This window comes from Arachis hypogaea, chromosome 19 (assembly GCF_003086295.3).
Source record: "Arachis hypogaea cultivar Tifrunner chromosome 19, arahy.Tifrunner.gnm2.J5K5, whole genome shotgun sequence".
NCBI classification, from domain to species: Eukaryota; Viridiplantae; Streptophyta; class Magnoliopsida; order Fabales; family Fabaceae; genus Arachis; species Arachis hypogaea.
Genome location: NC_092054.1, coordinates 134,978,887 through 135,002,501, shown reverse-complemented (window position 1 = coordinate 135,002,501; position 23,615 = coordinate 134,978,887). Strand labels below are relative to the sequence as shown.

The following is a 23,615-nucleotide window of genomic DNA, read 5'->3' as shown; positions in this document are numbered from 1 at the left end:
AAGCCATAGATGTCTTAGAGTTCCTTTGTTCATCTATGTTGTGTTTCATGATTCTGTGGGAATCCCCTTGTAAGTTGGGTTAGCACTTTACAAGTTGTAATCAGATTGATTATAGTGAAATTCCATCATGTTTGTGATGGAGACTGGATGTAGGCTGCACTGCACTTAGCAGCTGAACCAGGATATATCTGGGTGTAATCTTTCTTCTCTCCAACTCCATTTCTATTTTCTACTGCACAGGAGCAAAAACTAAAATGTCTCGTGCCAAGTGACGAGACAAAACAAAAAGTCTCGTGGCAAGTGACGAGCAAAAACAAAAAGTCTCGTGTCCAGAGACGACCTAAAACAGAAAAGTCTCCTCTGAGTTCAGCAAGCGTTAGCAACATAAAAAAAGGGGGCTAAGATTCAACCCCCCTTCTCTTAGCCATTGAAACCATCACATCGTATTCTCTAAATTTTCATTTTATATGTTACTTCAATTTTTTTTTTTGAAAATGAGATATAAACAATTGAATGTTAGCTCTATAGGCATAATCAACCCAGAAAATGAACAAAAAATAAGCACAAAACTAGAGAGAAAATAAAAGTAGAGATAACTCATGTATGATTGAATTTTAAGTTTCAATAAACCAATAAAAGAACAATTAAGAAAATAACAGCAAAAACCAATCATCAATCATAAAATAAGTTAAAAACAAGTAATTAATTTTTACCTGCCTCCATTAGCCTTGCTAACCTAATTGTTTTGAAATTGCAACGACAAAAGAAGTTAAAATTCAAACATATTAAAAATAATTTGAAAACTAATTCAAAAATTTTTAAAACAAGTACTAAATAATATTCCACATAAATAAACACTCACAACTGCAATAGATTTATTGTTTAGGTGCTCTTTCTTATAGTGTTCTCTGAACTCAAATTTATAAAACGAAAACATAACAAAAAATCTCAACTAAGAATCAAGAACAAACTAAAAATCATAACAAGAGAATTAGATTCAACTCAATAATAACTAATTATGTCAAATTAAATAAATTATCTAAAGCTACATCAAAATTTAGAATTGAAAAACTAAAAAAATTCAATGTAAAAAATTTATGGAATAAAACTAAAAAAACTCAGTCAAAAGTGAAATCAGTGAACTCACCCACACTGCAGAAGCAGAACCAAGAACATAGTGATGGAGGAATCATGAGAAGAGGAAGTAGAGGATGGTGATGTGGCAGGAAATAAGTACGACTGGCAGTGAAAATCCGAGGCAGCGAGAATGTTTGAACCACGAACCACAGTCACTGAAGAAGGAGAGACATAGGGTTAGGGTTCAGAAAGGGGTTAGGTTTTTATTTTAAATAAAGTGAAAACGGGGATGAAATAGGAAGAGGGATGAGGGCAACTCACCTGGAAGAGGGCAGAGAGACGCAGGTCGGCAATTAAGGGAGCAACGACAGCGGTAACAGTGGCGGGAGCGACAAATACAGTGGCTACAGAATAACCAACGCGGCGCAAGGAGCACCTATCCGAGTTTACGCATTCTTTGGACGCGGTTAGTGGTGGCCGATGCTAGCGGAGGGGTTGCCAAAGGTGGTTTAGGGGGGTGGGAGAGAGGAGAAGGTTAGAGAAAGAGAGAGATAGTAGTTTGAAAATGAGGGGAGAGAGGGTTTGCGTTCGAATTTAGGGTAAGATTATCGTCGAATTTACCGGCAGAAAAATCCAATGGTAATGCTTTGAAAGTGACCAAAACACAGTGTTGCAATAATCAAGGATTACCAAAAAATAAATTCGACGGTAATCTTGGCGCCAATTTTTCTTATTTTTCCTCCGATTATTACCAGCGAATTTACTGTCAAAAATCAAATCCGACGGTAACCTTTTTATCTAACAAATTCATTGCCAAATCCTCCAGTAAACCCATCGCTAACGTCTGATGCTAAATTCGACAGTAAATCCGATGGTATTCAGTTTTTTTCTTGTAGTGGACATCCATATTAAACTATCAAAAATATATATTATAATGCAGATGCGTATCTGTATTCATAAAAGTAATTAATGATTTATTTTAATCTTCTTCAATTAAAGTCTTCTGTATCCCTAATAGGGTTGAATTACAACTCTTCTAATGGAAAAAGAGCTTTGGAGGCGACTTTGATATATTGGGAACCGAAACTCTAGAGTTACTATTTTTTGTTGCACACGGTATTCCCAAGTCGACAGGCTAAAGACTAATCCGTCGTGAATTTTAGCTTGAGTGTGACACTTATTAAACACTAAATCCCAAATAAAATAGTATCTCTAGTTTTATTCTCATTTAATTCCAAATCAAAAGTAATAATGATTTATTCAATTCAACATTTATAACAATAAATAAGATCACCGTTATATAAGTCATTTAACGTGAAATAGTTTAATTTGCGATTGTAATTCCATAAATAGATTAAAAATTTAGTAATTTTTTAACATAGAATATCCTAAAAGATAAAAATTAAATATATATTTATAATATCTAATATAAGTAGGCAACCTTGATTTTAAAATGGTGTTTTATTCTTTTTAAATTCAAATTCAAATTTTTTATTTTTGTGCAACTAAACAAATTTAAACGCAAAACGATAGTTTCATAATTAAGATTATATAAGGTACTTTTTTTTAGATAATAGTGGTATTTTATTCAATAGAAAAATAAATACAATGTTCAAAAGTCAGGTCAAAAAAAATAAAAAAAAGAGGATTTTCAAATATTCACAAACAGGTGAAATTGTAAGAAGAAAATAACATAGAAAAGTAAATAGGGAAAAAATCTTAAAAAACTATGTATAAAATAAAATAGATAGCTCTTGATTCAACTTAAGCGATGTTACTTGTACTTTTTCTTGAGGCTCCTGGACATGCTCGAAGACTCGCCGATACCTTTCTTTCCAAATATTCCAAGCTATAATCAAAACCAGTCGAACTCTTTGAGGGCTTGTTCCTTGAAGTCCAGTTTGTAAAACTGAAGCCCTCCACGAATTGAAGAACAACGAACATCTATAGTTTGAAATGAGGTAAGTCAAAGGATTCTTCTTACACACTAGATTAGCATCTCCAAAGAAAAATAGACAGTGCATGAGTGATTCTGGAGTTGACTTGCAGATTGGACAAGTTGCCGGAGTAGATGGGAACCGCTGGTGGATGAGAAGTAGAACAGGAAGCTTACCATAGAGGATTTTCCATGTAAAGAGCAAAATCTTGTGAGAAATTTTTATCTTCCATAAATGACTCCAAACTGGCCTCTGTTACATAAAGTTCAGACAAAATTCAATAGAGGTATGGTAAAATTGGTAAATAATCTTGTACCCTGATGCAACATCATATGTCTTTACTCTGTTCATTACCTATTGAATTGTATCTTCAACTTCTCCTGGAGTTATGGAGAGGATTCGCTGAGCAATTTCTAGAGGAAAAATATTTGAGATTAATACTTGGTTTCACTGTTTATTTGACAAAAACAAGCCTTTTACCCATAACAGATGGTAACTATCTAATAGTAGTGAGAATGTTATCGTGAAATTTTTGGGATTTAGAGAGACCCCTGACAGTTCACAACCTTAAAGGAATTGTTCAATCCCACTCCCCCGAGTTGGTTTTTCTTTGTAAATAAAAAACCAATCTTGACAGATAGAAAGAAAATTTAGGAGTTGTGGCTATTTTAATTGGAAAATTGGATCCTTCTGATAGTGTGGGTGGACTTGCGTTGGCAAGAAAGGATGATTTTGTTATTCAAATTTTTAATTGTTCTGAGTTTTATATTGCTGCTTTGATAAAAGATGTCGCTCTCAACATTGAATGAAACATTGTAGGGGTTTATTTAAATTGCAATGAGAATATTCGGCTATCCCAGTTCTAAGAAATCTCTTTGGTGTTCTTCCAACTCCAAGGTAAATAGTTATTGTTGGTGATTTTAATTCAATTATTGATCAAGGTGAGAAACTTGGTGGTAATCCTAAATCTCATTCTTCTATTGCTAGCTTTAATTACTTTATTAGAGATATCTTATTGATTGATTTGGTAAATGGTGGGTAGACCATTTACTTAGAGTAATAGATGCAGGGAAGGTGAACTAATTTAGAAAAAGCTTGACAGAGCACTTGTCGAAGAATCTTGGTCCCAATTATACTCTCATCCCACAGTCTTTAGACTATTAGAGACAGGTTTTGAGCACGTCCCCTTCTTTTGGACACTAACTACCAACCAGAGAGATTAAAGGGGAGATTCAATTTCAATCCCACTAGTGTGGTGAAGAACAAATTCGTAACTTCATCAGCGAGGTCTGGAACTCAGATATAGAAGGTTCAGCGATGTTTAGATGATTTCAGAAGCTTAAATTGGTTAGACTCCGATTAGTTCTCTGGCAAAAGAACAGCTCTACAAATTCTAAAAAAAAGATTGTAGAAGTTACTACTTTTCTAGAACAAAAACGGTCATCAAACATCATGGGAGACACTGAATTACTTGCGCTTGAACAACAGTTTGAAAAAGCATATTTGGATGAAGAACTTTATTGGGAAGACAAATTTAAAATTAAATGGCTAAAGGGAGGAGGTCAAAATATAAACTTCTTCCATTAATAATTTAAATCTAGAACCAGAAGAAATAAGATATGGCATCTGTAGAGGGATAATGGGGATATGACAACAACCAATGCTGATATTACTAAGGTGGCTGAGGACTACTTTAAGAATATTTTCACATCTTCTAATCAGCTAGATCCTGGGCCTTTTTTCACAGACTTTGAGCATAAGGTTACAGCTAATATGAACTATAGGCTCAGAAGACCTGTTTCTATAAAGGAGGTAAAAAGGACTACTTTTAGTATCTACCCTCAAGTGAACCAGGAGAGGATGGTATAACGGTTAAATTCTTCCAAATCAACTGGGATATAGTAGGAGAAGACGTGTTTCGGGCTGTGAGGAGTTTCTTTGCTGGAGGTAAAATTTTAAAAAGTTTTAACTACACCAATATCTATCAAGTGCGAAAGGTCCCAAATGCGAGCGATATGACTCAGATAAGGCCCATCAGTTTCTCCTCTATTGTCTACAAAATCATTTTGAAGGTACTGGTCCACAGACTCCAAGGGTGTATGAACAAAGTAATTAGCCCTACTCAAAGTGCATTCTTAAAAGGTAGACTTATTTCTGATAACATTCTTATAGCACACGAATGTATGCACTACCTTAAATAAAATAAACGAGGCTTGGAATACGAAATGACACTCAAACTTGATATGAGTAAAGCCTACGACAGGGTGGAGTGACATTTTCTATAGTTTATTATGGAGAAGTTGGGCTTTGAATCAAGATTCATTGACTGGATTCGTGAATTATTAAAAATCATTTCTTACTCTGTTGTTGTGGAAGGTCAACTCTATGGTTTTTTCTTAAACCAAATAGAGGCATCCGTCAAGGTGACCTTCTATCCTGTTTTCTTTTCTTATTATATGCAGAAAGATTTTCCTTCTTGCTACACAAAGTAGAGCAAAACAGTCTCATTTAGAGAATTCAGATAAACAGAAGATGCCCCAGTATAAATCACTTGCTATTCGCTAATGATTCCATTCTATTTGATAAAGCCTTGAAAAGTAGTTGTGCCTCTATTCCAGAATTATTGGAATCTTATAAGAGATTCAGTGGGCAAAGAGTTAATTTTAATAAATTGGCCATGTTATTCAATAATAACACTCCAGAGCTTATTAGAACCTCCCTAGTAGTCTAGCTGAATATTTCTCACATAGATGCATAGGATAAATATTTGGGTCTACCTTCCCTTGTCACCCATTCTAAGAAAGCCACCTTCAACTCAATCAAAGATAAGGTTCTCAAAAGGATACAAGGATAAAAAGGTACTTGTTATCTAATGGAAGAAGACAGGTATTACTCCGAGCAGTTAGTGAAGCCATACCAATATACATATTATCATGTTTTAAACTTCCGGACAACTTGTTAAATGAAATTCATAGTATTCTAACCTAGTTCTGGTGGGGGTAGCAAGGTTCTGAAATGCGAATGGTGTGGATTTGCTGGGATAAGATGACTAGGCCTAAGAAAGAAAGCGGGCTTGGTTCAAAGATCTCAGGATTAAAAACCTGGTTCTTTTGGGTAAATAGTACATAAAAATCGTGACTCAACCTAACTATCTTCTTTCTAAAATACTTAAAGGTAAATACTTCAGATTTAATTCCAGCCTTATAGTAGAAGTAGGAACCTTACCTTATTAGAGTTGACAAAGTATTCTTGAAGAGAGACGAGTTGTAGAGAAAGACATTAGTTGAAAAGTAAATTCTGATGATATTCGAATTTTCAGTGAGTCATGTCTCCCTCCTTCTTACTCCTTTACTATTCCACCATCTGCAGCACGATTATATAAGGTACTTTAGTGATGTAAAATCAAATTAAAATATCTAAATTTTAGTACAGTTAGTTAATACTAAATGTATATTTTAGTCTTTTTTATATGTCTCATCCTTAAACGCTCCTTGTTAAGTATGGAGTGCTGCACACCTTGTGAATTCGTTAAATCTGAACTCTTCATTTATTATATTTTATTTGAATGGTCTGGATTTAAAAAAGTAACCTGTTAATCAGGTTAATCATTTTTTACAAGTTTTAAATTTTTTTTGTAAGTCTCAAATATTGGGCTGAAGTTCAAAATAAAAAAAATAGTATATAAATATTAAAAACAACATGTCTGTACAAAAAAAAGGTTATTGGACTTTAGAATTAAAATAAATAATACATAAAAAATAAGTTGAAAATTCATGTACTAAATCTAGAAAAAAAAGATATATTAGAATCTTAAAAAAATAATATTAAATATATATTATGTATATAATATTAAAATTTAAATAAATTTTGTTTTGTGTGAAATAAAATTATAATATTAAATATAAACACAATAATAAAAAATTTTGTGTTATATATATATTATGTATATAATATTAAAATTTAAATAAATTTTGTTTTATGTGAAATAAAATTATAATATTAAATATAAACACAATGATAAAAAATTTTGTGTTATATATATATAATTTTATTTTGTGAGAAATAAAATTAAAACATTAAATATGAACAGAATGATAAAAGATTTTGTATTATATTAATTTAATTAAAAAAACATATATACAACGTAAAAAATAAACAAACATATAATAATTTTATTTTATGCAAAACCAAAATTCATATAATTTTTTATTAACAATTTTTTTATTGAAATATGTCATTTTACTATATTTATAATATATTATTTGGGATAATTATATTATTTTAGTTAATATATTATTTAAAAAAATATTTAAAATTTATTATTTTGTATTAAAAATATTATTAAAAATATATTATTATTTTTTCTTAAAATAATACTTTCTTTTCTTTGGTTCAAATACTATGACAATAAAAAAATTTTACGTAACTGCGTCTACTCAATAAATATTATATTCATTTATTTCTATATTGTATGTAAAATAAATAATTAATGTTTAAAAAAGTTAATAAAAAAAGAAGTATTCTTTTTTTTTTTTTACCAACTCTTAGGTGAATATAGAGATTATGTCATTTGAACTATAGCTCGTTGGCAAAGAAAGAAATACTCTTAATTATATATTAAATAGAATAATTATTTATTAGGCTCATTCTTATACAAATAAAAATTTTTCTTAGTTTTATATCTGTAATATTTTATACCAATTAGCTTCAAAATTTAATTATTTTTTGAATAAATTAATAAAAAATAATATAAATAATTGTTTAAATATAATTGTATTTTAATTTTTCATTCTATTACGTACACGTTGAGAATAATTTGAAATAAAAGATAATGGACTTGTTGTAACTGTCATGTATATTGTGCTTTGACTGCGTCGTCATCTGAGAATTATGGCACCTTCATGGAGACCGGGTTCTTCTACAGAATCGGTTTTACATTTGGAGTTAGCCAACCAGCAGCGGCCACACAGCGTCTTCCTTTTCTATGACAGTAATTTTTCGGGCTTTGAAGGTCCATTTATGGTAGAGGTGGAATGGGGTGAGTTCAAGAACGTCAAAATCTGTGGCTAGACAGAACAACAATGGAAGCACCTGCTAACAAACAAAACAGTGAAAATATTTGAAGACATCACATCAACAATAACAGAGTAACGGAGGAATTTGATCAAATTTTTCTGAGTATTTTTCTGGTGTAAAGATAGTCCTGTGTTAAACGAGCAAATTAGTTTTTTTTGTTAGTGTCGATTTGTTTGTTCAGCCCATGACAAAAAAAATAACAATAATAAATAAATTTAATTTACCTGATCACTTTTGATAGTAGATTAACTTTTAAAGAGTACTGCACTCCCTACTTTGCCTAGAGTGCACTAGCTTTCGCCTTTTTATATCAATATTCAAAAAATAATTTAGTCTTTTTAAAATTAACTAAAACAATATTTAATTTATTTTCTTAAAACCATATTCAAAATTCAAAATTTCTAATACAATAAAAAATATAATTAATTGTGTAAGGGTTTTTTAACTTTTTTATTAATTAACTAAAATATTATTTTAGTCTTTTTAAAATTAATCCTACAAGATTATTTAGTCTTTTAAAAATTAATTATACAATTATTTAATATTTTTAAAGATAAAATTCAATTTTTTTCTAATATGCTCGAACAATGTTAGATTAATCAAATTATTAAGGTATTTTAGTCCTTTAAAAATTAATATCTTTTGATTTTTCGTCTTTCAACATGCATTAAACAGTCTTAATCTTAAATTTGTATTTTTATCTTTTTATAATTAACTTTAAAAAATTATTTTAGTCTTGTAAAAATCAATCAATAGGATAGTTTAGCATTTTTACAATCAAATTTATTTTTTTAGTTTTTAATATAATAAAAATAGTTTAGTTAATATTATAATAATATTTAAATTTTTTAAATTAATGATAGAAGATATTTTAATATAATGTTCTATTTTATTTGAATATAAACTATTTATTTTTTGAAATAAAACTTTGTTAGTTTTTATTTCAAAAAGCGAAGAGACAGTGACAGATCTAGAAAATATTGTGAGTGTGGGCAATAAATAAATATATATATTGTTACGGTGGGTAACCGGAGATGGTGGGCTGGACTTGCTAGGTTGGCCCAATCGTCTGAGGAAGGAAGCCTTTGAGCGGGTCTGCGCCTTAGGGGCCTCCGTCCGACTTGTGAGTATGAATGAATGGGGGGTGGTACCTACAAAGACACTCCGATGCCTAAGTTAGCAAGGGTGTTAGCAGGTTTAGAGTGTATTGGGACTTAGAGATACCTGAGAAGTGTCAGTGTATTTATAGTGGTGAACCAATAACCACCGTTGAAGTAGTGCCGCTTTTCTAGGATGCTAACCGTCCCTTTATCTTAGGGAGGTTGAGATATGGCTCCGGGAAGTGGGTAGAGAGATTTTAGGGGTAGTTACTCTTTTGAATGGGTGTTTATCTGCCAGCTAATCTTCGTCCCGACTTCTTTAGAGCAAGTCGTGGTAGGAACCGACTTCTTGGGGTGAAGATTGGTATAAAGCGAGGCTCAATCCTTTGGATTGGGCCTTTCGTTTGGACCTGGGCCTTATCGTTGGGCCAGGGTATGAACAGTGTCCCTACTCGAGCCCAATTTCTTTTAAGATTTGGGTTCGAGTATTCTACTCGGGGTCGTAGCCGACTTGTTGGAGGACCGACGTGACTTTTCGTGACCTTTTGGTTCTGACAGTTACGTCTAATTAAGCGTCGCGTCTGTTAGGGATGTGCATAGGGATTGATGGTCTTGGTAACGGTGCGTCTTTATTAATGACTGCCCCGTTTTTACCATTGTGCCCCTAACGTACTTATAAATACCTTCCCTCTCTTTTCTTGTTTCGTTTCTGCGATTTTTCAATTTTTCTCTTCATCTGTTCGTGCTGTACTCTTGTGTTCGAAGGCCTTTACTTCCTCCAGCCCTCATTTTCAGATAAAGGTTAGTTTTTTCTCCTTCTGTAACATGCTTTTCTATTTGCATGCCTTTATTTTGTAAATAGATAGGTTAGTTTGTAGACTTCCGTTTAGTTATGTATTCCCTCCCTTTAGGGGCCGTGTTTTTTTATTTTCCTTTTCTTTTTCCCTTGTAGGTTTTTGTCACCTTTTTAAGAAAAGAAAATGGCGTCTGTAGATGTTCTTTCTCAGTGGGTTGATGTCACGGTCCTAAGGGAGGAACCTTCGGTCGATACTGAGTTTATCACCCACCTTCGTACTCACCACAGAATTTGTACTTCTGAGGAGGAGGAGCCGAAGTATGAGTTGGTAGTCCCGGGTCCAGAAGACCGGGTTTGCTTCGGGAGGGCCAATGAAGCGGCACCTCATTTTATCTTTATGTATGAGTGTATGATCACCCGTTTGGGTGTTTTTCTTCCTTTTTCAAATTTTGAGATGTTTGTTTTGCGTCACTGCCGAGTTGCTCCTACTCAGCTTCACCCCAACTCTTGGGGTTTTTTGAAAATTTACCAATTCATCAGCCAGGCCTTGGAGTTCCCGACTTCTCTGAGGGTTTTCTTCTATCTCTTCCATATGACCAAGCCCTTCAGTGGGCTGAATAATAAGCAACCGTGGGTGTCTTTCCGAGCTATTCAAGGTCGGAGAGTTTTCACCCTTTTTGATGAGTCCTTTCATGACTTCAAAAACTATTTTTTCAAAGTTCAAGCAGCAGAGGGTCACCACCCCTTTTTCTTGGATGAGAGTGCTTCTCCTCGCTTTCCTCTATACTGGTTAAAGGCCTCCCCCTGTGAGAAATATGGTCTGAACGACCTGGACGAGGTGGAGGCGGCCATTGTAGGGTTCCTTCGAGAAGTGTGGGGAGGGCCCCATACTTGGATACTAAAAAATTTCTCCAGGGGTCGCCGACTTTTGTCCAGTCACAATTAGGTAGCTTTTTGCTTTTCTCATTTGTTTCCGACTTGCGATTTTTCTTACCGACTTGTCTGACTTTTAGCTACCGATTTGTTTTTGTAGAGATGGCGAAGAAAAACGCTCAAGAGTCTTACCAGAGGGTTCAGGAAGCCAAGGCAAGGTCTCGTGCTAGGTCTGGTGGAGCCAGGGCGATTATCTCTCCTCCTCCCCTTCCTCCCCGGAATGTGGGGACTCCTTCCCAGCCCATCGTGATCCCTTCATCAACTCTTTCTCAGCCGCCCCTTTCCTCCCAACTTTCTTCTGAGCCAGAGAAAAAGAAACGCAAGGTGTTGGATTCTGGCTCCTCTTTTGAAGGTGAGGCTAAGGCGGATGCCCCTGCATTCGTCCGGAAACACATCTACCCTCATGTCCATATAGGCATGGATGATGTTTCTGTCCGGAACCACCTTACTTCTCTGGCTGAGGAGAGTATCAGGGCGGCGGGGGTATGCACAAAATTTCTTGACATGTTTGAGAAGACTCCTCTTAGTTTTCTGGGTTCAACTTCGAAGGTTGGTGAGCTGGAGGAGAGACTTCTCATATATCAGAACACTGAGAAGGGGTTGAAGGAGGAGGTCGCCAAGCTAAAGGAGGAGAGGGATAATCTTCGGGAGAAGGGGAACAAGTTACAGGACCAGTGTAACATGGAGGAGGGCTTGAGAAAGAAGGCACAGGAGAGTTATCAAAGTTTGTTCGAGGATTTGGTGGCTACAAAGAAGGATCTATTGAATTCCCGAGCTGCCTACACCGAGCTGGAGGACTCTATCGCTGATGGTGCCGAGGAGGCTTGGAGGATCTTTATGGAGCAGGTCAGGGTCCTTGCCCCCGACCTTGATCTTTCTCCTTTGGATCCTGACAAGGTTGTTATTGATGGCGCCATAGTCTATCCTCCTGCCTCTCCTAAGCCTGTCTCCGATTCCGACTTGAAGACTCGGGGGCAGAGGATAATTGAGTCTCCTCCTCGTTCGAAGGATGCTCCGAGCTCCTCAACGCCTCACGGAACCTCCTCTCCTTCTCCTATGGCTGCCTCTCTTCCTGGCCCTGATGGTGCTCCGACTGCTCTTTCTGATTCCGGTGGTGATCTCTCTAAAAAATAGTTGGCTATATGGGGCCCGGCCTGTGGGTCCCCCTTTTTTAAACTCTTCATATTTGTTTGTTGGTGGTGGTGTTTGTTGAACAATTTCTTCTGGCCTTTTAAGGTCGTAAACAAAAAATACTCTTTTTGATAAGGGTTTTAAGTTAACAAAATAAATACCCTTTTTTGGATAAGGGTTTAAGTTACCTTATGCGTGTATGCTTTTCTGACTTCTGTTTTTTGAAAAAACCCCTTTTTGATCTTTTCTGAAAACCTTTCCTTTGGCTTGTCTAAACCTTTTTGCTTTAAGGGTTCTAGGATAGCTTTTAAGCTTTTTCCTTAGGTTTTTCAATCTCTTTTTGTTATTCCTCGTACTCAATTTTGTTTTATTGAGTTCTTATGACTTAGGTTATTTTTGCGATGCGTTTTCTTTTCTACTCGGACTTTCATTTCGACTTATGAGCCTGAACGTTTCCGAGTTCTTCGCGATCATCTTTTATAACCTCTTTACACCGACTTGTACCTCGTCATTTTATCCTGACGACCATCTAGGTCGGTTCATGAGATTTTCACGTTTTGTCGAGCTTAAGTCGGCGCATTTCGTCGAAAGAAAGAGAAAACAAAGAAGGAATTTATAAGAGATATTTGTAAGATGAAAGAGATCTTTATTAATTGGGGAGGTACCTTATTGCTACTAAGGGTTTTGACAATCTATTTCCTTTAGCCTCTACTATGATGCCTCGTTAAAAACCCTTCTCCAGAAAAAACCCTTTGATTTTTGGGAAAAAATCATGAAGTTGGGAAAAGAGTACATCAGGGAGTAGAGTTCGCTTTTAACTGTAGTACCTTTTCATATTACAAGCATGCCACGACCTCGGTAACTCGGTTCCGTTCAGGTCGGTTACTTTATAATAACCTTTTCCTAAGACTTCATTGACTTTGTATGGTCCCTTCCAATTTGCAGCGAGTTTTCCTTCCCCTGATTTGTTGACTCCAATGTCGTTTCTGATCAAGATCAAGTCATTCGGGGCGAATACTTTTCGAATGACATTTTTGTTGTACCTTGTAGTCATCCTTTGCTTCAACGCTGCTTCTCTTATCTGGGCTTCTTCTCGGACTTCGGGGAGCAAGTCGAGCTCCTCTTTGTGCCCCTGTATGTTTCCGATCTCGTCATGGAGAATTACTCTTGGGCTTTGTTCGTTGACTTCTATTGGTATCATGGCTTCTACGCCATAGACTAGTCGGAAGGGCGTTTCTCCAGTGGCGGACTGAGGGGTTGTCCTGTAAGCCCATAGCACTTGTGGAAGCTCTTCGGCCCAGGCTCCTTTTGCATCTTGTAATCTGTTCTTCAGCCCTGCCAGTATGACTTTGTTGGCTGCCTCGGCTTGCCCATTGGCTTGCGGGTGCTCCACCGAGGTGAATTGGTGTTTGATTTTCATACTGGCTACTAGGCTTCTAAAGGTAGAGTCGGTGAACTGGGTTCCATTATCTGTAGTAATGGAATAGGGTATCCATATCTTGTGATGATATTTTTGTAGAGGAACCTCCGACTTCTTTGTGCGGTGATGGTGGCCAATGGTTCTGCTTCTATCCATTTTGTGAAGTAATCTATTCCCACGATCAGGTATTTGACTTGTCCTGGCGCCTGGGGAAAAGGACCTAACAAATCCATTCCCCATTTCGCAAAGGGCCATGGAGAAGTGATGCTGATGAGCTCCTCCGGGGGAGCCACGTGGAAATTTGCATGCATCTGGCATGGTTGACACTTTTTCACAAATTCGGTCGCATCTTTCTGCAAGGTCGGCCAGTAGAATCCAGCTCGGATCACTTTCCTGGCTAATGACCTTGCTCCGAGATGATTTTCGCAGATCCCACTATGGACTTCCTCCAACACCTCGGTGGTTTTTGAGGTCGGTACGCACTTTAACAATGGTGTTGATATCCCCCTCCTATAAAGAATATTTTTCACCAAGGTGTAGTGTTGTGCTTCCCTCCGGATTTTCTTAGCCTCTTTTTCCTCCTTCGGGAGGATGTCCAATTTCATGTATTCGACCAAGGGGTTCATCCATCCGAGGCTTAATCCGACTACCTCAAGGACCTCTTGTTTGTTTTTTTCTTTTACTACGGAGGGTTCCTGGAGAGTTTCCTGGATTAGGCTTCTGTTATTCCCTCCTGGCTTGGTACTTGCTAACTTGGATAGGGCATCTGCTCTGCTATTTAGATCCCGAGTTATGTGTTTGACCTCGGTTTCCGCAAAGCGCCCAAGGTGTTCCAGAGTTTTTTCCAAGTACCTCTTCATATTTGGGTCCTTTGCCTGATACTCTCCACTTATCTGGGAGGTCACCACTTGTGAGTCGCTATATCAGCACCTTTGTAGCACCGACTTCTTCCGCCAGCTTCAATCCAGCAATCAAGGCTTCATACTCTGCCTGATTATTTGAAGCTGGGAATTCAAATTTGAGGGAAAACTCTATCTGGGTTCCTCTTTCATCCACCAATATTATGCCTGCACCGCTTCCTGTTTTGTTTGAGGATCCATCTACATAGAGTTCCCATGTAGTTGGTTTTTCCTCTTGGTCTCCTGCGTATTCTGCAATGAAGTCGGTGAGACATTGGGCTTTAATTGCCGTCCAAGTTTCGTACTTCAAGTCGAACTCGGAGAGCTCTATTTTCCATTGAACCATTCTCCCTGCAACATCCGTCTTTTGGAAGATTTGCTTCATGGGTTGGTTCGTGCGGACTCTTATTGTGTGAGCTTGAAAGTAAGGCCGTAGCCTTCGTGAGGCTACTACTAAGGAGTAGGCAAAATTCTCTAGTTTGTGGTACCTTAGCTCAGGGCCTTGTAGAACTTTACTGATGAAATATACTGGATGCTGACCGGCCTCGTCTTCTCTTATCAGGGCCGATGAGACGGCCTTGTCTGCTACAGATAAGTATAGGACGAGGTCTTCTCCAGCTATAGGTCGGGTCAGAATAGGAGGTTGGCTCAAGAATCTTTTGAACTCCTGGAACGCCTCCTCGCATTCAGGAGTCCATTCGAACTGACATCCCTTTCTCAATAAGGAGAACAGTGGAAGGGATTTTAGTGCTGATCCTGCCAAAAATCTGGAGAGGGCTGCAAGTCGGCCATTCAGTTGTTGGACCTCTCTTAAACAAGTCGGGTTTTTCATCTCCAGGATAGCTCTACATTTATCGGGATTTGCTTCGATCCCTCTTTGTGTCAGCATAAACCCTAGAAATTTTCCTGCCTCTACCGCGAAGGCACACTTTGCGGGATTTAGTCTCATCCCGTGTAACCTTATGGTGTCAAAGACTCGTGAGAGATCTGACAAGAGATCGACTTCTTTTTCGGTTTTTACCAGCATGTCGTCGACGTATACTTCCATTAGGCTTCCCAGGTGGGAGGCGAACACCTTATTCATCAACCTCTGGTATGTGGCCCCTGCATTTTTCAATCCAAATGGCATGACCACGTAGCAGAAATTAGCTCTGGGTATGATGAATGACGTCTTCTCCTGGTTTGGCTCATACATCGGGATTTGGTTATACCCCGAGTAGGCGTCCATGAAGGACAAGTATTGATACCCCGAGCTGGAGTCTACTAGGGTGTCAATACTTGGCAGTGGATAAGGGTCCTTGGGACAGGTCTTATTTAAGTCGGTATAGTCGACACACATTCTCCATTTGCCATTTTGTTTTTTGACTAGCACTACATTGGCTAGCCATGTTGGGTACTTGACTTCTCTGATGAAGCCGGCTTCTAGGAGCGCCTGTACTTGCTCTTCTACTACCAGGGCTCGTTTTGGGCCGAGCTTGCGTCTTCTTTGTTGTACAGGTCGGGACCTCGGGTAGACCGAAAGCTTATGGGACATGAGCTCGGGGTCTATCCCAGGCATGTCGGAGGCCTTCCAGGCGAAGAGATCGAAGTTGTCTCTTAGGAGCTTAGTCAACCCTTGTTTTAGGGTTTCCCCTAGGTTGGCTCCTATGTGAGTATTTTTCCCTTCCTCTTCGCCTACCTGTATCTCCTCGGTTTTTCCTCCCGGCTGTGGTCGCAGCTCTTCTCTAGCCCTTGCACCTCCGAGCTCTATTGTGTGGACTTCTCGGCCCTTTCTTCTCAGGTTTAGGCTTTCATTGTAGCATTTCCTTGCCAATTTCTGGTCTCCCCTTACCGTTGCTATCCCCGCTGAGGTCGGGAATTTCATACAAAGATGGGGAGTGGATACCACCGCTCCGAGTCGGTTAAGGGTAGCTCTGCCGATTAAAGCATTATATGCTGACCCTACGTCGATGACTATGAAGTCTATACTCAGAGTTTTTTATTTTTCCCCTTTTTCAAAAGTGGTGTGGAGGGGCAAAAATCCCAGTGGCTTTATTGGCGTGTCACCTAATCCGTACAAGGCGTCAGGGTAGGCTCTTAACTCTTTTTCATCCAACCCTAGTTTGTCGAAAGCGGGCTTGAAAAGAATGTCCGCTGAGCTTCCTTGGTCTACTAGGGTTTTATGGAGATGGGCGTTTGCTAGGATCATGGTTATTACCACTGGGTCATCGTGTCCAGGGATTATTCCTTGCCCATCTTCTTTTGTGAATGAAATGGTAGGGAGGTCGGATGACTCTCCTCCGACCTGGTAGACTCTCTTGAGATGCCTTTTGCGAGAGGATTTGGTGAGTCCCCCTCCCGCAAACCCCCTGAGATCATATGGATATGTCTCTCCGGAGTCTGTGGTGGTGGGTCTCTTCTATCCATATCATCTCGCTTTCTTTTCCCATGACTGTCCGACCTTTCTATGAGATATCTGTCAAGCCGACCTTCTCTAGCCAGCTTTTCTATCACATTTTTAAGGTCGTAGCAGTCGTTCGTGGAGTGACCATATATTTTATGGTACTCACAGTAGTCGCTGCGGCTCCTTCCTTTTTTATTTTTAATGGGTCTCGGGGGTGGCAGCCTTTCAGTATTACAAATCTCTCTGTATACATCCACTATAGAGACCTTTAGAGGAGTATAAGAGTGATATTTTCTTGGTCTATCGAGACCGAGTTCTTCCTTCTTTTTGGTTTCCCTCTCCCTCTCTTTTGTTGAGGGAGGGTGCCCAGGTCGCCAACTCAGGTCTCTCAGCTTAGCATTTTCCTCCATGTTGATGTACTTTTCGGCTCTTTCCTGTACATCGCTTAGGGAGGTGGGGTGTCTTTTAGATATGGACTGTGAGAAGGGACCTTCTCTAAGCCCATTGACTAACCCCATTATGACTGCCTCAGTGGGCAGGTCTTGGATTTCTAGACATGCTTTATTTAACCTTTCCATGTAGGCTCGTAAGGATTCCCCGACCTCCTGCTTTATTCCCAGGAGACTTGGCGCATGTTTTACTTTGTCTTTTTGGATGGAGAACCTCATCAAGAACTTCCTTGAGAGGTCTTCAAAACTGGTTACCGACCTCGGGGGGAGGCTGTCGAACCACTTCATCGCCGCTTTCGACAAGGTGGTCGGAAAAGCTTTGCATCGCGTAACATCAGAAGCATCAGCCAGATACATCCGACTTTTAAAGTTGCTCAAATGATGCTTCGGATTTGTGGTTCCGTCGTAGAGGTCCATATCGGGGCTTTTAAAGTTTCTTGGAACTTTTGCCCTCATTATGTCCTCACTAAAAGGATCCTCCCCTCCTAGGGGCGACTCTTCTCTATCGTCACGGGAGTTCCGACCTTTGAGGGAGGATTCTAACTTTAAGAGTTTTTTCTCTAACTCTTTTGGTCGATCCATCTCCTCTCTTAGGTGCTTTTCTATCTCCCTTTGTTGCTCCTGTTCCTGTTCTAGTTGTTCCAAGCGACTTTGGTGGACATGAACTAGTCCCATAAGTTCAGTTGCATGGGATTGTCCGTCCTTCTCCGATTCACGGCCTTCAGAGGAATTCACCTTCGGGGTTTTGACTCCGGAGGTACCCTCTCTATGTTGACCGTTGGTTTCCTGGCGGAGGGTTAAGTCCGCGTCGTTATTTCCGGTATCCAGATTCTCTTGTTCGGAATCTGTTTCTACGTGACCCTCCTCAGGGGATCTGTCCGCCATCGCTGGTTGATCTCTCGGGTCCCCGGCAACGGCGCCAATGTTACGGTGGGTAACCGGAGATGGTGGGCTGGACTTGCTAGGTTGGCCCAATCATCTGAGGAAGGAAGCCTTTGAGCGGGTCTGCGCCTTAGGGGCCTCCGTCCGACTTGTGAGTATGAATGAATGGGGGGTGGTACCTGCAAAGACACTCCGATGCCTAAGTCAGCAAGGGTGTTAGCAGGTCTAGAGTGTATTGGGACTTAGAGATACCTGAGAAGTGTCAGTGTATTTATAGTGGTGAACCAATAACCACCGTTGAAGTAGTGCCGCTTTTCTAGAATGCTAACCGTCCCTTTATCTTAGGGAGGTTGAGATATGGCTCCGGGAAGTGGGTAGAGAGATTTTAGGGGCAGTTACTCTTTTGAATGGGTGTTTATCTGTCAGCTAATCTTCGTCCTGACTTCTTTAGAGCAAGTCGTGGTAGGAACCGACTTCTTGTGGTGAAGGTCGGTATAGAGCGAGGCTCAATCCTTTGGATTGGGCCTTTCGTTTGGACCTGGGACTTATCGTTAGGACAAGGTATGAACATATATATATATATATATATATATATATATATATATATATATATATATATATATATATATATATATATATATATATATATATATATATATATATATATAATATGATAATAATTTTTATAATTATACTTTATTATTATAAAATATAATTAGTCTTTAAATTATCTAACTAACAAATTAAAATACTAAAATAATAATATAAAAATTAAAATTTATTTTTTTAAGTTTTATATTTTGAAAAGATTAAGTAATTTTTTATTGTTAATACAATCAAATATCTCTTTTTTTATATATGTCGTTAAATAATCATTTAAAAATTCATCTCTCATATTATGAAATCGATTCTTTATAATATTCATATTTAAAAAAGTTTTTTCAACTGATGTTGTCCCAAAAAAATTTTAGATGTCATATTTTGATGTAATTTTTTGTAAATAATATTAAAAAAATAAGATCTTTTTATTCTTAAAAATTTGTAATTTTATGTCAAGTGAATTATTTAAAAGTTTTTTAATTGTGAATGACTAAATTTTTTTGAAAAATAGAAAAAGAAAAATTTAGAGATCAAATTTTTCTCTAAATACTTTTATGCATCTTCTAAATATTTATTCAAACATTGACAAAACAATTTAAGATTAAATAGATATGTCATTGGTTAACTACGAAAATTTTTTTATTACTTATAATAAATATATATTTATTAGTTATTTTTATTGCAATTTTTAAATTATTTAAGAAATATTTATGGCTACGTAGTTACTTCTATTTTGAATATATATATATATATATATATATATATATATATATATATATATATATATAGCACAATAGTAATATTCACTAAGTATATAAACAGATTTTTTTAAATTTTAAATTTATTTATTAATTATAATTATAAAATAACAAATTTATACTTATTTCACTCGTTTTTTTTTAAATTATTATAACAAATTTATTTAAATATTGAATTACTATTTGTTTCTACATAATTAAAATTGATGAATAAAGTTCAATCATAATAAAATTAAATTTAATTATACAGTGAGAACAAATAAATTTTATTACTATATATTAGTTAAAAAAAATTTAAATTGCACTGGGGCACTTGCCCCGAACCCATGAACTTGAATCCGTTCCTGCGAAGAGAGTGAGACGTGGCTATGACACTATTTGGTTATGTCGTTTTTTAAGGATGAGCATAATTTCAAAATCTGCCTCTGTATTGGGGAATCGAATTTTATATTTTTTTTTTTTTTGGGTGACTATCGAATTTTATATTTTATAAACAACTTTCATAACTTTAAAATATCGAATTTTATATTTTAAAGTTATGAAAGTTGTTTATAAATAATTTTTATTATTAAATCAATAATACTATATGACTAAATTATTTTACTAATTAAATTTAATTAAATTGATTCAATAGTTTATTAGCATAATAAAAATCAATTAAAAAAAAAGAGACACATAAAAAAAACTTTATTCAATTTAGTTATAAAAATAACATGTTTACTTAATATTTTTTTATTCGATTATATTGCATAAAAAACCACATATAAATAAATATTTTAGATAATTTATTATAAAGCCTTTAATAGCATCTCTCGTCATATTAAAAATATTCACTAAAAATAAAATTATTTTTTACTAATTTATACATGATTAAATATTGAAAGTGATAGATATAATAAAAATTTATACAAAATTATTTTTATATAAAATCATTACTTTAGATTATTAAATAATAATTTAATTAAATATATTAAATTATTTAACCATTTTTAATTAACAACCTCACATAAAGATAAGGACAATTTACGCAAATAAAATGAATGAGCAAAACCTTTACGCAAATATAACATTAGTAATTTCCAGACGCAAATGCAATAAACGCAATTGTATATAATCCGCTACACCCTGTAACGGAACTCAATTGCATGTAATCCGCTACAGGGTACCGCGGATTACGTTGAGGGCTGTATTACTCATAAACCGCTACATCCTGTAGCGGTTTATGCTCATATGGTGCTACACTCATAATCCGCTACACCCTCTAGCGGATTATGAACAATGTGGAAGCTTGGGAAGATGCCTATATATACCAGTCTTACAGTAACAACTCGTGATGCAAAATGTACGAAGTTATACAAATACAGTCTCCATAAATAATAAGCCATAGAAATATAATAGGCACGAAGCATTAACAGTAACACGGATTAAATTTCTACATTAGGCATAAGTCATAAGTTATACAAATAGGTCGGAACCAAGACTAACACAAACACACCAAAGGAACTAACACTAACACCCGAAAGCGTAAATTGCTACAGGAGAATATAAAATTCAAAAAACTAGAAGCACACAGACTAGAAGTCCTACGAACTACTGGCAACGGTGGAGCCTCTCTAGGGGCAAGACCTACGCGTGTGCCCAGGCTGTTTGCAGAGCCCGCATCGCTTCGGTCGGTTAGGGTCAGCCTCATCCATGTTGTTCCGGATTCTGGTAGACCTTGGTCGCCCATCACGACAACGCCTCAAGCTGGGGTCCGGAATAACGGTCGGACCGTCATAAGGTGGCCAAAGTCCCTCCGGTATTGGCGGTACGAAACCCATCTGGTACACCCTGAACACCTTCTGCATGGTGTAGACGTCGTCGACATAGATAGACCAGTCAAGCCGTGACTGGTCACAACATGCAATTGCATGGCAACATGGGTAATGGAGAGCTTGAAAGTATCCACAGTCGCATGTACGATGCTGGAGGGAAACTCGGTACGTCCCAAGTGAAAAGCTCCCGGTGGCCGTTGTCTCGGCAACGGTGTACTCAGACTGGTGTCTATCGAACAGAGTGACAGTGAAACATCTGGAGTCTTTCAAGTTGCGCTCCATCGCCTTCATAAAAGACTGGCAGAACTTGGCATCGCTGGCCAATTGAGCCTCTGCCGTCTGACCACGAATCACGAACAACTCCGCTAGCCGACCATATGTGGACTTTACTAGGGCGGTAACCGGAAGATTCCGTGTACCCTTAAGAACAGAATTAACACACTCAGATATATTGGTCGTCATGTGACCGAACCGTCTGCCACCATCCTGGTGCTGAGTCCACTTATCGTATTCTATTCTGTTCGTCCAATCACATATTGCCGGATTCTCAGTCCGCATTATATCAAACCAATAGTGAAACTCTGCCTCAGTCTTCGCATAAGCAGCGTTCACAAGCAAACGCTTTGCATCCGTCCCCTTGAAACTGAGTGCGAAGTTAGCTGCAACATGCCGAATACAAAATGCTCGGTACGCATGCGGGGGTAACCACCCACTGTTCGGGTTCTTTAGTGCAGCCTTGATGCCATTATGCCTATCTGAGATGACTAGTATCCCCTGTTGCGGAGTCACATGTTGCCGCAGGTTGGTCAGGAAGAAAGACCAAGACTCGGCATTTTCTCCCTCCACGAGACTGAAAGCAATAGGCAAGATGTTGGAGTTCCCATCTTGAGCGATGGCCAGGAGCAAAGTCCCTCCATACTTGCCATACAGCTGAGTACCGTCTATACTTACCAATGGCTTGCAATGTCGGAAAGCTTCAACACAAGGAGGAAACGTCTAAAAAAGACGATGAAAGTACACGGTTGAGTCATCCACGTCATCACCGACGCGAACCGGAGATGTCTTCAACAACGTAACCGTCCCCTCCATGGTGGACTGCACACCAAGGATCCAACGAGGTAGCTCGGCGTAGGACTCTTCCCAGTCCCCGTATATCTGTGCTACCGCCTTCTGTTTTGCCAACCACGTCTTCCTGTAAGTTGGCTTGAACCCATACGTTCCTTCGGTAGCTTCTTGTAACACCTTTATCGATCCGCCGCATTGGCTCAAACCAGAGGAAAGATATTCGCACAGATCACGTGATAATCTAGTTGTCGGTGGTCGCTGGATATCAATGTAGCCAAGCATGTGTGTGGTCCATTGTACCGCCGAACCTCCCAAGTTCCCTTCCGTGCTCGAAGGCTGATGCGAATCATCCATGTGCAACCCTTCCCAAACTCCTTGCATCTCCCATGGTACTTAAGATGATCTGACTCCATCACTCTATACTCAACATCGCGCCAAATGCTGTAATCCTTTACAGTAAGCACAGCTTCCTCCTTACTATGGAAAGATTGGCCAACTTGAAATTCAGCTACAGAATTTTCCTCGTGCAAGCTTCGACCCCCAAAGGTTGGTGCTGATACCGTCGGTTGGATGATGGCTCCCAGATCCAGGGTAGAATAATGTGCAGGTTGCTCATGTGTGCCGGCACTTGACGGTGGTTGACATGTTGCTGGGTTTGTCGGAATTTCATCATCGCTGTCCCCTCCAATGTCAGCAGGCTCTTCGTCGGAATCATCCTCTAGCATAGCATTTTCCACCCGATCCGGTTCCCCCTCATGTCCTACATCTGGAGATGGATGAGTTGAGGTGAATGCCCTCAACTGGACCGGCTGGCCGATACTCCAACAAACACTCAGGTGCAACGACGGACATCGAGGTGGAGGCACCCCCCATCGTGGTGGACTGGGGGTTTGGAGCGGATGCACCAAAACTATCGATCCCATGTTCCAGCTTCGCAAACAACTCATGTATCCTCACTTTCGGAAAACTCTGACGACAATGAAACAACACCTGCATATCTTAATCTGTTCGTAACACGAACGTTTCATATTGCACGCCAGTTGACACAACCGCAATAGGGACCTTGTAGAACAGCTTCTTCACCCACTTTGAGCCACCCGCGGCCAACTTCTGCAGTATACTGCTCTTCAGATCCAACAATGTATCAGGCGACCTGACAAAAACACTCAGCGATTCTCTGTCTGTAAACTTCACACCGTGCCTCTTACTCTTTTTTTATTTTTTCAGAATGATGCACTAACACCAAAAAGCTCTCTTCATTCTCCATTCCTCAAGTTATGAATGAATGAGAATGA

The 23,615-nt window shown here is 38.1% G+C and overlaps 1 protein-coding gene across 1 annotated transcript; it reads right to left on the bottom strand.

Moving 5' to 3' along the window:
• Positions 1-21,054: 21,054 nt before the first annotated feature.
• LOC112778813 (uncharacterized) lies at positions 21,055-23,243 on the bottom strand. Its single transcript, XM_025823097.1, has 3 exons — positions 22,629-23,243; positions 22,333-22,578; positions 21,055-22,251 (listed from the first exon to the last, which is right to left on the bottom strand). The coding sequence occupies exons 1-3, from the start codon at positions 23,241-23,243 to the stop codon at positions 21,055-21,057; spliced, it is 2,058 nt and encodes a 685-aa protein (XP_025678882.1).
• Between the last annotated feature and the right edge of the window lie 372 nt (positions 23,244-23,615).

Coding starts and splice junctions, on each gene's coding strand:
- LOC112778813 (XM_025823097.1), bottom strand. CDS start 23,243: ATGGGATCGATAGTTTTGGTGCATCCGCTCCAAACCCCCAGTCCACCA. Junction 22,579..22,628: donor CACGGAAGGGAACTTGGGAG/GTTCGGCGGTAC, acceptor ATTGATATCCAG/CGACCACCGACAACTAGATT. Junction 22,252..22,332: donor AGTCCACCATGGAGGGGACG/GTTACGTTGTTG, acceptor CGTCTTTTTTAG/ACGTTTCCTCCTTGTGTTGA.